This window comes from Zootoca vivipara, chromosome 9, assembly GCF_965207765.1.
Source record: "Zootoca vivipara chromosome 9, rZooViv2.hap1.1, whole genome shotgun sequence".
NCBI classification, from domain to species: Eukaryota; Metazoa; Chordata; class Lepidosauria; order Squamata; family Lacertidae; genus Zootoca; species Zootoca vivipara.
Window position 1 is genome coordinate 27,026,052 of NC_142592.1, and position 13,433 is coordinate 27,039,484.

A 13,433-nucleotide genomic window follows, 5' to 3' on the forward strand; every position below is an offset into this window, starting at 1 on the left:
TATTTCACTGGCTGGTTAAAGACAGGGACCGAAAATACCTGGCTTCTATTATTCTAAATCTATTGTATATAATTCATAATTAAACTAATAAAGTTTTTTCTTCTTAGGAAGGACTGTGACATCATAAATGAAATCTGCTGTAGGCACTACTCGGAGCACACAACACGGTATGACATTTTTGAAGAGCTTTCACTGTATGATGTTCAAGTGTTTGTGCTGTAAGGTAAAGGACCCCTGGACAGTTAAGTCCAGTCAAAGGCGACTATGGGGTTGTGACGTTCATCTCGCTTTAGGCCGAGAGAGCCAGTGTTTGTCCACAGACAGCTTTTCTGGGTCATATGGCCAGCATGACTAAACCGCTTCTGGCGCAACAGAACACCATGACAAGTGCCAGAGCACTTACAGTATGGCTGTGTTCATCCCTTGCATGGACTTAGGACATCACTCCAATGCTGTACTGAGCATATCATGGGTGTCCCACTCACAACGGCAGCGTTTCTCGCTGTGTGAAAAGGTCCTTATTTCTAGTTCTTTGTGTACTAGCAGACATTTGTAAAGTCCAGAATCCATGAGTTTGCCAGCTCATTGACATGAGAACATTGTTTTTAAAATTGGGATGTGCTTGCTGTTTTTATTGTTTTTAACTGCATTCATAATAAACTGGAAAGGAAACCTAAGAAATACGCTATTTTATTGTTTTCCCAGGGGGTATACTTTTTTTGTTAAAGCTTAGCTTTAATTGATACAGCAAAGCTGGCGAATCTATTAGCAAACCTCCCAACACCCTTTCTTGCATGTTCGTTATCAAAGCCAGGAAAATTACTTTCCGGATCTGTTGGGCAGCCATGAATGCCATAACTGAAAGAGCAACTTGTTGAAACTTTAATTTAATTTAGACCTCTGCTTCAATTTGATTCAGAAACCATAAAAATCGGCTGCAATTTTTGCGTGGTGACAAAATCTGTTCCTCAAGGAATGCGTATATGAAAGATCTTCTCGCTGGGAGTTCTGATCCTTGCACTTCCAAAGACTGCTCAAGAAGGGAAGCTCGTCTCTCGGGTCGTGATGCTGATGATGACCGTAATAACAATTACGATGATAGGCGGTTGTGCAATGGAGAAATATTCTTCATTAAAGAGGCAAGTACTCTGTAGAATGATCAAAGGATTTCGAAACTCTTCCTGGAAAGAAGAGACATTCCCCCCCCCCCCCGCCTTTCAGGTCACATGTAAAAAGGCAGCTGCCTCCTTTCTTAGTCTGCGTCCATATTTGGTCGCTCAAGATCTCAGAGTCACAATAGTAATAATAATAATAATAATTTATTATTTATACCCCGCCCATCTGGCTGGGTTTCCCCAGCCACTCTGGGCAGCTTCCAACCGAATATTAAAAACAGTACAGCATCAAACATTAAAAACTTCCCTAAACAGGGCCGCCTTCAGTTGTCTTCTAAATGTAAAATAGTTGTTTATTGCCTTGACATCTGCTGGGAGGGCGTTCCACAGGGCGGGTGCCACAACCGAGAAGGCCCTCTGTCTGGTTCCCTGTTACCTCCCTTCTCGCAATGAGGGAACCGCCAGAAGGCCCTCGGTGCTGGATCTCAGTGTCCGAGCTGAATGGTGGGGGTGGAGACGCTCCTTCAGGTATACAGGACCGAGGCCGTTTAGGCAGAAATAGCAGAAATTGTGGCATTACAGTAGCCTGGTTTGCATGTTGTGGGACTATGCAAATGTGTAGATTCCCAGGAAGGAGTTTGCAACCTTTTGGCTCCTGTGTTCTTTCTTATTCCCACCCCGTGCCGAATTCTTGTGTCATTCAAACCAGGACTTGTGGTTAAGCTACCTCTTCACTAGCCAAAAGCTGTAGCCAAGGTTTGTTGTCCGATAACATACCTATGTAATTCTTGTCTGGGGAAATTATTTGTTATGCTTATTATTTTTGCTTTAAAGCAACCAAGCAGTAAAATCAAGCTTAATCAAGACTAATTGCATCCAACCTTTCTAGACCATGACAGAGATGCAATGTACTGTACCTCATTATCATAGAAAGATGTAAAAAGGGGCAATTGCTGATTATAAGTTGTGGGATTTTCTTTATGGACAATCTGCTGTTTCTGTGATAGTGGATCTGGTGGGCCGTTATAAGTGGTAATGATTTCAAAAAGCCTTAATTCTGTGATAGTGGATCTGGTGGGCCGTTATAAGTGGTAATTATTTCAAAAAGCCTTGCTATCAAAATCTAATTGGTGCTATGATGCTATGTGAGTATCCACTGGCTCAATCGTTGATCCAATAGTTGTTTAGTGGCAGAAAAAAACTTGTCATCAGCCTGCTTTTAGAAACACAAAAATAAATAAATCTCTGTGCCTGATTCTCATGTAAGGAGGCAACACTTAATTGGAAGGAGGCAGGTGGACTGGAAAACTTAACACATCTAAGTAAAATGTGGTGTGTGGCTTCAAAGTACAGGAGATGAGGAAATTCTCAGATGGGGCTTAATCTATGCATCTGTGTTGTAATCAAGAGAATGTCATGGCTGGGTTCCTAGTGGAAGGACTCCTTGAAGGTAAGGATGCAGCTGGCAAATGGATGCTGTACTGAAAAGCAGTGAATTTGCACATTCTGTTTATAGGATAAGGAAGTCAATGGTCGCCGTTTCCTGACTATTGGCATAACTGATGGACCTGAGTATGTCATGCACTATAGAGCCCTCCAGAAACACTCTAAGATAAAGCATGCCTGGGCCAGAACTATTCACACATTTCAGGTAAGCTGTGGGGTCATTGCTGAAACACCATAATTCAAAACAGAAGCATTTATTTGTCAAAACTATCACATCTGTGAGATGGAGTTAGTTTTAACTCTTCAACTTAGAGGATTGTGGTTGAAAGAAGCTTCGATGAGAGCCGTCAAGTTGTCCTGGCCCTGCTGCAACATAAACTTGAGAAGTCAGCATCCATAGTAGAAAGTAACTTTTGAAATCTAGAAAGGGCACATGGCAAGTCTCTGAGAGGTGTGTCTGCCAGTGTGGGAAAGTGAGAAGTCAAGGAAGAGGCAAGACCTGACCACATGACTCAGAAACTTAACTTGTGCCTATATAGGAATTAGAGAGAAATAATTTTACTTTAGTCCTGTCTATTTTTTGTTTGTTGCTTCTGAGGTAGAAATTACAGGCGATGCCAATGGCTTTATTTAATTTTGTAAAGGGAAAAATAAAATCTTGAAGCATTTAATTTATTGTAAAACTTTTAGAGTTGGATTTTGACTTAGCCATGTTGGAGTAACAAATGGGATTTAAATTAGTCATTATTAACGAAGACCCTATTTCAACGAACCTTCTCTATACATGGCTAAATCTGGACCCAGTTTAATTCTTTCTCAATATAGTTTAATTCTTTCTCAATATATTCTTTCTCAAGCTCTTTCTCAATATAATTTTTAGGGTTCTGAGGAAAATACGATTGTATATGTTGTTGGCGATACACCTCGCCAGAACTGGCAGCATGTTTACACAGCTATCACCAGAGGACGTTGCCGAGTCTATATTATTGCTGAAGAAGCCAAACTCCAAGCAGTCATTGCTAAGAAGAGTTTCCGCAGGAAAACACGTTTAAAAGCGTTCATGAAAGATGCAACTGCAGAAGAAGCGGGTGGTTCCGAGCAAACATCACCTCAAAAGAGCTGGCAGAGTCAGCAAGAGAATGACACGTGTGACGTTGCTTCTCATTCTGGAAATAGTCGAGGGGAACCTGCTGTACCTGCTGTTTCTCTTAAAATGGAAGTTGACGATGCAGTTGTTGAACCGGCTGGCACTGCAGAGGAAACTTCGGGTGGACTCAAAAGGCAACAAACATTTCCAGATGATTGCTCAAGTCCTTCAAAAGTATGTTTGGTAAGAAGCATTTATCAGTAGATAAGATACTGTATATAATATTTTATGCAGTGCGTTTATTTTCACTTCTAAGAACGTGTACCAATAACGCAAATTATAGTGATGGCCACCAGCTTGAACAGCTTTAAAAGGGGGATTAGGGGAACTGATAGAAGGCTAAGGCTAGCAGTCTCTACTAGAGGGCTGTGTACTGCTATCGGAGGCAGTATGCCTCTGAATAAACATTTGCTGTGGAACTTTGAGAACTGGATGTTGGACAAGGTAGGCCTTTGGTCTGATTCCTCAGCCACTCTGGGCGGCTTCCAACAGAAAAATAAAATAAAAATAATCGATTAAACATTAAAAGCATCCTTAAACAGCGATGCCTTCAACAGAGCTTTTAAATTCAATTTATCTGGCCTCCTGTTTAAGCACTGACTAGGATTAATTTGGGGGGGGGATATGATAAAGCCCAGCGAGAAAATTGCACTTTTAAGGCACCACTTCTTTTTGTAAATGCCATGTGGAGTAGTGGGTATGGCTCTGGTCATGTGAGAAATAGAATTGAATACTTACCAGCTTAAGCAGCTCCCTGGTCCTTAGCAAGCAGTGGATGCTGTAAGGTTGACACCCACAGTTCTGTGCAGGTGGCAATATGGGGAGAGCGTGCTAAAGCACATTCTCCCTCATCCCTAAGGCATCCACTTAAGACCCATAACCAGGAACCTGCATAGACTTTACATATCCCACCTTGGAATACCTTCCACACCAAATAGAGGCTGGGAGATGGTAACCGCCCATGAAGGTTCCTTCTCATTTGGTGGCAGTGTGTAGCTGGAGAACACACCTTTGAGAAATAGTGCCTGCCATAGATTTTCACAGTCTACAAAGTGTGCAGTGTGAATGCTCCAAAGCCCAGGCTACTGCTCACGTTACCGTTTTCTTTTCTGTCCTTACTGAAAGTGACCCCCCCCCCCCGGCTATAAGCTTGGCCAACAACCAATGTTGTTTCTGCCCCCCCCCCTTTTTGCTGTTTTGCAGGTAACAGAAAATACCTCCCCACTTGGAACTACCAAACTTCAAAGCTTGACACTGAAGAGTCCACATGCCAAGCAGCTTTTCCCGTCCTAGCAAGTATATTCTATAACTAGATTCTTCATGCTCTGCTACGTCTTTTTAGAATTTGTTTAGATAGAATATATTTAGTGTTTGTGGACCTTTTCATGGACTTTTGTACTGCAGCTTCAAAGAGTATGACTTTTTACTCTGTTTTTAACAAAATTCAAAATGCAGTTATATTTTAATACTTTTTCTAGTTTTTTTAAAAAGTATTTTTATTAAAGATTTCTTGATTTACAAAGATATGTACAAAGATATTCTAACATGTATCATTTTTGCCAATCAGTTTCATTTGTTGAGACACTGGGAAGAAAGAGGGGGGAAGAGGTGGGTAGGGAGTAGGGTGGGTGGGGGTGGGGTGGCAATGTTTCTATTTTACTTAATATATGTAGGGTTTGATGTCAGCGTTGCTTGTGCAAGTTCTCTTTTATTCGCTTGTGTTCTTTTGGTGGTGAGAGAGATTGGGGTTGGCCTAGGGCGTGGTTGTTCATTTGTGGTTCGCTTTGGAGGTCTTTGTTTTCATGTGTGTGAGTGGGGTGGGTGGGTGGGTGGGTGTTTTGGATCAGGTTAGCCATACTGATTTGTATGCTGTCAGTAGATTTTTGTCGTTGTCTTGTTGGGCTCTTTTTCTAGCTCTTTTTCTAGCTTTTTAAAATTAGAGGACCGATTTTTAAATTGTATATCTATATCTATATATATCAAACAATTCTGGTTTGTACTCCTGTGTTTTAAGTGGCATTCGTTTCTAGTAAGTGCTGTTTGGCTTTTGTTTTCCTCAGCCAGTTAGGGCAGGGGTTGGCAACCTAGGGCCCATGGGCCGGAAGCAGCCCACGAGCCACCCCTGAATCGAGCCGCCCACTTGGCAAGTCCCCGCACGATAAACTGGCGCAGCGCGGGGACTCTTTTCCACGGCTCCGGAAATCGCTTCTGCGTATGTCCGCAGCACCGGAAATGGCTTCTGCGCTGGCGGGGGTTTTGGCATCTGGGCATGCGCAGAAGCCATTTCCGGCGTTGTACTGCACTGGTCTGGGAGGTAAGCCTTGCCGACCCCTGAGTTAGAGAATGATTGCCTATCATCTTAACCTTGTTTGATGTTTTCAATCCATTTTGGAACTCAGCACTGTACTAATGCACACCCAATAGGCACTACAAAATTAAAAAATTCCTTCAGTAGCACCTTAAAGACCAAGTAAGTTTTTATTTTGGTATGAGCTTTTGTGTGCATGCTGAATTCCGTTCCCATCCCAAATAATTGCTTGACCAGAACCTTTAGCTGTTTGAAAGGGTTCCACAGGCATGCAGCACTTCTTTTACGTGGTGTTTCTCAATTCAGTTGCTGTTATGCCTACGAGATTCTGCTTCTAGATGTTTGGTTATGCTCACCAACTTCACAAATCACTTCTCGCAATAAGAGTCTGAGCAATTTACAATAATAAAACACGGTATTAAAAGCAAACATATGCATGTCTGACCTAAGCTGGGTCATGGTGTAAACATTTTTACTAGATTATATAGTGTGTGTTGTATTTCTAATCAATGGAAAGCTAAATGTAAAACTTGTGTACTTCAAAAGTTGAATCATGTAGTTGTATTAAGGAGTATGGTGCATTCCCCCCCCCTTTAAACATCTATTATTTCTTCTATAGAAGCTGTTGTGAGTCAAACTATTTGCATATTTCGCACTTCTAAAAAGGTAAATGGTAATTCATTCATGTTCACTATTGCAAAGTGCCTTGGCCCAAGTTTTGCCAACGTCTCCTGTTTCCCAGCAACTCCCCCATTGTTTAGGGGGAAGGGACAGGAAAGTCCCCTTCCACAAGCTTCCTCATTCTTGCAATTCCCAGGATTGAATCCAGTGTCTTTAAATAATTTTTATTTGATTTTTTTACAGTTTCCATACAAATTTCGCAACAGGTTGAATTCCCAGAAACCATACATAGACGATAAATACCATGCTATTAAAGTATTAAATTTTGTACAAAAATACTTTAGTTTAATACTCCTTTGTTAACAAATAAAAATACATATTAAGTGTGGTTCATGATCTGGGGTTTCAGTTTCATTTTAAATGAATTTTTCTCTGGCAGTGCTGAAATATGAACAAAACATTTCACGTTCATGTAACAGGTTTAAGGGAAACAGCATCAGGGGTATCCTAACAATTCAGATAGATGAAAAACTGGTCGTTAAAATAAGAGATGAGGACTCTACAGTTATAAGAGACAAATCCAGTGTCTTTCCAGTTACCAAGTAACATTAATTACCATTGACAATACAATAAAGAAATCAAAGCAGCTGTTGGTGAACCTAAAAAAGCAACTGGCAGCATTTTATTGCTCTGAGCAGGAAAGAGGAAAGAATCAGTGTGTGTGCAAAATGTATTTACAGTTTTTAAATGAATCGACATTGTTAAGAGTTAATGAGAGCCATCCAACAAAATGCATTTAAATAGCTATTTGAAACCAATGCACATACCATTCATTTAAATTTTTTTAAAAAGAATTGTGTGTTGCTATACAAGTTAACTTGTGTATATGCCTAAACTGGGGCAGTTCATAACAGTTTTGCACTGGTATTTCTTTGCTACTGCAGTTCAAAATTTAAACAAAGAAAAAAATCTACTTGAATACATGTTATAAAAGTCTTTTTTAAAAAATTTCGCTAAAACTTGTCTTGTTTAATTTTTTTTTAAGAAAAACAGTAATTTATCAGAAGTTCCAAATACCTAAAAGTTAGAAGTCCATACAGGGTGCAAGACATATCCTGTTTAGTACATCATTGCATAGGGTATAATATAACTCTTAATAAAACCATACTACAGCTGGGCCAGTAAAAGTTCCACCCCTTTGCACTTCAGATTCCCGTGTGCAATTTTTGCTAAAATAGTTGTAAAACCACATAGTAGTTTTAACCCCCCCCCCCTTTTCATTACCGCAGAAGCAACAGAACTATATACAGTAGTTCATTTAAAAAACAACTACAATGATACAGTGATCTGGGTCCAGCAGCGATAGCCTGTGATTCCTTCACTTAGTTAACCAGCTGGTATTTGAGTAAGTTGCAATGTTCTGAAAATCAGATCCTCTGTTGTAATTATTTACATGGATGGGTTCCCCCCCCCCAAATCTTTTTACTTAAATCTTTCACTAATCTGCCATGATAGGATTTACAGCCATTTTCACCATTCATTTCTCTTGTTACTAAGGGTCAGGTTGAAATGGCACTACACATGGGTGATAAAAAACGAGAGCAGAGCAAAAAAAACCCTCAGCGTTGGAAGCAAGTAGCAAATTATAAGCCCGCCCCCCCTCTGTGCTTCTTAATGCCTCATGACAGCTACATCTTCAGTGTAACAGAAACCTGAAAAGGATTAGCACCATTTAAATGTTTTGCACTAAATACAGGTGTTTTTTTTGGCTACAAAGTGTTCATAGGCTCCCGTTTCATCTCTGAACCAGTGCTGTGTACACTTTGTTGAAGGAAGGCATTGTTTTGTTCGCTCCATTCCCCAGCCGGGAAAGTCTGTTGTTCTGAGCTCACCTTTTGAGAAGCTAGAGGGTTCCGACTAATAACAAGTTCCAATTTGTTACCAGACTCTGCTATAAGGGGCACAACCAGACAGCAGTCAAAGTCTCTTGTGCGCACATGGTTTACCTGAAAAGTAAAAAATGTTTGTCTTGGATGAAAGGCAACAAAGGAAAACTGAATGTATTTCCCCCACCCCACCCCACCCCACCCCTCCCCAACCAAATGATCCTTAATCCTCACGATACTCTATAGGCCTACACAAAGTACTTTACCGAAAGGGGGGGGGAGCTTCAAAAGAAGTAAAAGTTTGGTAAAAGGCTACTGTTAAATTGAATTTATTTGCTCTGCTAATGCTTATAAATAAATCTTAATTTCACGTATTCCCAGATACCGTTAGTCTAGAAGGTTTGGAGTCAATGGACATCGATAATTGCCATTCCCAATGGCTTCAGAAATAGCACTGTGGACAGAATGGAACACTGTGGCACCTCCACAGCCAACCTGCCAGGAGGCCAACTAATCCTCACTTCAATCCCGTCCCTGAAAATGACCTCTTGAGATAGGACCCAAACCACTTACAAGACAGTGCCCACAACTGCCACTCCCAGAAGCTGATCCAGGAGGATACCGTGGTGGCTAAGAGATCGAGCGTAATCGATAGGGTTGCACCCCTCCATCTCTCCTGATAAAAGCTCATCATCCATCAGGATGACCAAGGCTGCTTCATTCCCAAGGCTTATCAGTCATGATAAGCAGGTTGAATCTATGGAAGTTTACTGAGAAATAAGTTCCACTGTGTTTGACAAGACCTTGTGTCAAGTGAGTGAGCCTAGGCTTGCAGCTTTTCAGCATTCAATGATTATTGTCTTTACGTTATGTTGCGCTTAATTCATAATCCATCTGGTATGCAGGCTGAGTCCCTACCTGCCCACTGACTGTCTCTCCAGAGTGGTGCATGCTCTGGTTATCTCTCGCTTGGACTACTGCAATGCGCTCTACGTGGGGCTACCTTTGAAGGTGACCCGGAAACTACAACTAACCCAGAATGCGACAGCTAGACTAGTGACTGGGAGCGGCCGCCGAGACCACATAACACCGAGACCTGAAAGACCTACATTGGCTCCCAGTACATTTCCGAGCACAATTCAAAGTGTTGGTGTTGACCTTTAAAACCCTAAACGGCCTTGGTCCAGTATACCTGAAGGAGCGTCTCCACCCGCATCGTTCTGCCCGGACACTGAGGTCCAGCGCCGAGGGCCTTCTGGCGGTTCCCTCGCTACGAGAAGCCAAGTTACAGGGAACCAGGCAGAGGGCCTTCTCGGTAGTGGCACCCACCCTGTGGAATGCCCTCCCACTAGAGGTCAAAGAGAACAACAATTACCAGACCTTTAGAAGGCATCTCAAGGCAGCCCTGTTTAGGGAAGCTTTTAATGTTTGATGGATTTCTGTATTTTAGTGTTTTGTTGGAAGCCGCCCAGAGTGGCTGGGGGAACCCGGCCAGATGGGCGGGGTATAAATAATAAAATTATTATTATTATTATTATTATTATTATTATTATTATTATTATTACCGGGTATTATTATTATTATTGACTGGGGTGTCTTCCCTACCATTCAGTTCACAACACACGATGAATGAGGGAGCTGAACTTAGCTGTGCAACTGAATTTCAAATACAGTTTCCACTACTACAGTTTCCTGAAGAAGTGTGCATGCACACGAAAGCTCATACCAAAATAAAAACTTAGTTGGTCTTTAATGTGCTACTGAAGGAATTTTTTTATTTTACTTCGACCCAGACCAACACGGCTACCTACCTGTAACCAGTTTCCACTACTGTAAATGCTGAACTTGACTGCAGAATGCTTTCTGTTCTACAAAACAACAACAAGCCCTTGATACGGCTTTTCTATGTTAGTATGGCTCACTCTTACCTGGAGCAGTCTGTCATATGGCTTCAACCCTCCCACATCTCCAGGTCCAGCTGGCCGAATATTTTTAACATACACGCCTTTTTCCAATAAGGCATCAGAGACACTGAACCCAAAGTCCTCCATATCTGAATCCTTGTACAAAGTTACCTGTGGGGAAGGGGAAAGGAAAAATAATATGATGTCTGCATTATAAAGATTATGGAAGCTCCGTTCTGCTCCATCTTTCCATGTCCCCTCCCCCCAAATAGTTAGCTGTAGTGTGTGGGTAAAGGTAAAGGGACCCCTGACCATTAGGTCCAGTCGCGGATGACTCGGGTTGCGGTGCTCATCTTCCTTTACTAGCCGAGGGAGCTGGCGTACAGCTTCTGGGTTGTGGCCGTTTACCTTCCCGCCGGAGCGGTACCTATTTATCTACTTGCACTTTGACATGCTTTCAAACTGCTAGGTTGGCAGGAGCAGAGATCGAGCAATGGGAGCTCACCCCGTTGCAGGGATTCGAACTGCCGACCTTCTGATCAACAAGCCCTAGGCTCAGTGGTTTAACCCACAGCGCCACCCTTAGTGTGTGTGGTTACATATCCACAAAACATTAATACAGTGGTACCTTGGTTCTCAAGCGTAATCCATTCTGGAAGACCGTTCGAGTTCCAAAACATTAAAAAACCAAGGCACAAAGGGCTGTCTGCAAGTTCAGTTGAGAAAATTGAAAAACACGCAGCTTGACTTCCGAGGCATGTTCAAAAATGGGAGCATTTACTTCGGGGTTTTCGGCATTTGGGTTCTGAAAGGTCAGCGAAGACATTCGAGAACCAAGGTACCACTGTAGTCCATTCATATTGAACTCAAAAAACATATAAATGACTCAGTAGCCACCATTAAGTAAGATTAAGAAGTTTTAAATTTGACTTTAAAAATCTCAATTAAGTATCCTGAAACAATCTCAGTTTTGGGATTATCATCACTCAGGAGTTCCTCTTCCTTACCCTGATCATCATACCTTTTGGCAAACCCTCACCGTGATCAACTGCTGCCCAGCAACCTATGTCCCCACTGTGGAAGGATGTGTGGATCAAAAAATGGCCGCCACAGTCACTTACGGACTCACTGCTAAGACCAGGCATCCCCAAACTGTGGCCCTCAAGATGTTTTGGCCTACAACTCCCATGATCCCTAGCTAACAGGACCAGTGGTCGGGGAAGATGGGAATTGTAGGCCAAAACATCTGGAGGGCCAAAGTTTGGTGATGCCTGGTTAAGACCATGTTCATAGAAGACAGTCTTACTCAGCCACGAGTGATCGCCATAGAAGAAGAAGAAGAAGAAGAAGAAGAAGAAGAAGAAGAAGAAGAAGAAGAAGAAGAAGAAGAAGAAGAAGAAGAAGAAGAAGAAGAAGAAGAAGAAGAAGAAGAAGAAGAAGAAGGTCATTTGCTCTGTACTGCATTCAGTGCAAGATTACTGTCAGAAGGGGGAAAATCAGACGGTGCACTAACTCACCTTGTGTAACTCCACAGGAGTTGGTGACATAATTTCTTTCATCTCTTGCTTCATCTTCCGCAAAGCTACAGACTTTCTTCCCACGTCTGAAGGCAACGTATTGCTACGGGTCGTCTGGCTGTAATGAGGCCTCGAAGTGCTTCGTTCCTGGAAGCTGGCTTGTCTTCCCAGGTGGCTGCGATGCTGTGGGTTGTCATGGTTCAGACTCATGGTGCTCCCTGACATAATGGTTGCCTGTAGCGTTGACAAAAAGTTTTTATCATACATGACATAGTAAAAACAAACAAAACCCCAGACGATTAGGCTGTAACTAAAGGCAGCAGCATCTATTCTGTTGTCTTGGCCAGAACACAGTCACTTCAGAGCACAGCAAATGGCTGGAGGATAGATGGACAATTTGAGTGGGAGTCCTCTGAAAAATGTACTTGACGAGAAAGGTTGTTGGATGACATTTTTATCCAATCTGCGGGGGACGGAGTGTGACAGCTTCTATAATTGGTGAGTTACAATGGCCAGCCATAGTCATGCTTGGCCACCAGACAAACAAAAGTGGACTACAAAAGTCTTTGCTGGCAAACGTTCTTTACCTAAAAGCTATTTTGTTATTCAAATAAATCCTGGCACATGCATAATTAGTTTATTCTAAATATAATGAATGCTACAATAGGTAGCATTTTTACAGACCTGAGGTATTAAAACAAAGCAGGTCAACAAAAGAAGCAGCAATATCTTTGATGAGAACTCATGGGAAGGCTACTTAGCACAGGTTTGGAAAATGGACTGGCAGGCCTACTTAGATCTGGCACTGGACCCAATTTGGCCTGTGAGGCTTTCTCCCAAACATGGCCATTTGCTGACGTCTTATGTGATGTCAAGACATGGCTCTAAAGGAGCAAACAGGAGCTGCTCAAAGCAAGCTCCCAATTGTTCATGAGCAAGTGGGGCTCACTGACAGTGCCAGTCAGTTGATCAATACTGAAAAGTGAACTACTTTGAGAGGGGTCCAAACAAGGTTGGATTGATGGGAAACAAGGGTCTTGTTTCTGCAATATAATTTTGCACAGCTGCTTCCTGCTTGCAGAGATGCCAACAAGGCAGCTGAGCACAATTTCAAAACAACAAAAACAACGCACCATGGGTTTTAAAAACAACAAAAAACAACCCACCATGTCATCTTTAAAATGGAGAATGATCAACCTACTGAAACATTTGTTTCCATTATCTATTTCCATATCCGTTTGCTGCGCTGTCAGGAAGGAATTTGGCAAGGGAAGCCTGAGGTACCATGCCTTGAGACAGAGCTTTCCCTTGTGTTCCTCTGAATGGCAATTAAACTTAGATCAGGTCCACAGGAAAGTAAACAGACGTGCATAAACAGACGAGCCATAATTCTGAGGCTGCGCAATCCACTCGAGCTCCATGAGTTTTACCCAGCTATGCCATTCACATTCATTGTGGTTGCTCAGGGACTTCAGTATGACATAAAAAT

At 42.1% G+C, this 13,433-nt stretch overlaps 2 protein-coding genes across 23 annotated transcripts in view; one reads left to right on the plus strand and one right to left on the minus strand.

Moving 5' to 3' along the window:
• HELB (DNA helicase B) overlaps positions 1-10,057 on the plus strand; it is a 28,271-nt gene extending 18,214 nt beyond the window's left edge. For 2 of the 11 annotated variants that reach the window (XM_035127921.3, XM_088676460.1), the window contains exons 9-13: positions 108-167; positions 920-1,139; positions 2,632-2,766; positions 3,442-3,891; positions 4,912-5,104. In XM_035127921.3, the coding sequence (XP_034983812.3) occupies positions 108-167; positions 920-1,139; positions 2,632-2,766; positions 3,442-3,891; positions 4,912-5,001 (955 nt within the window). In that variant the 3' untranslated portion in view covers positions 5,002-5,104. Of the gene's footprint in view, positions 1-107; positions 168-919; positions 1,140-2,631; positions 2,767-3,441; positions 3,892-4,911; positions 5,105-6,635; positions 6,683-6,880; positions 7,026-7,926; positions 8,046-8,904 lie in introns of those variants that run through there. The other 9 variants (XR_004693359.3, XR_015951707.1, XR_015951706.1 and 6 more) reach the window with 9 other exon arrangements.
• The window catches only part of GRIP1 (glutamate receptor interacting protein 1), a 315,585-nt gene continuing 308,997 nt past the window's right edge, over positions 6,846-13,433 (minus strand). For 11 of the 12 annotated variants that reach the window (XM_088676455.1, XM_035127918.3, XM_088676453.1 and 8 more), the window contains 3 exons: positions 11,945-12,178; positions 10,452-10,598; positions 6,846-8,643 (listed from right to left, as the gene is read on the minus strand). In XM_088676455.1, the coding sequence (XP_088532581.1) occupies positions 8,407-8,643; positions 10,452-10,598; positions 11,945-12,178 (618 nt within the window). In that variant the 3' untranslated portion in view covers positions 6,846-8,406. The remainder of the gene's footprint in view (positions 8,644-10,451; positions 10,599-11,944; positions 12,179-13,433) is intronic. The other variant, XM_035127911.3, reaches the window with a different exon arrangement.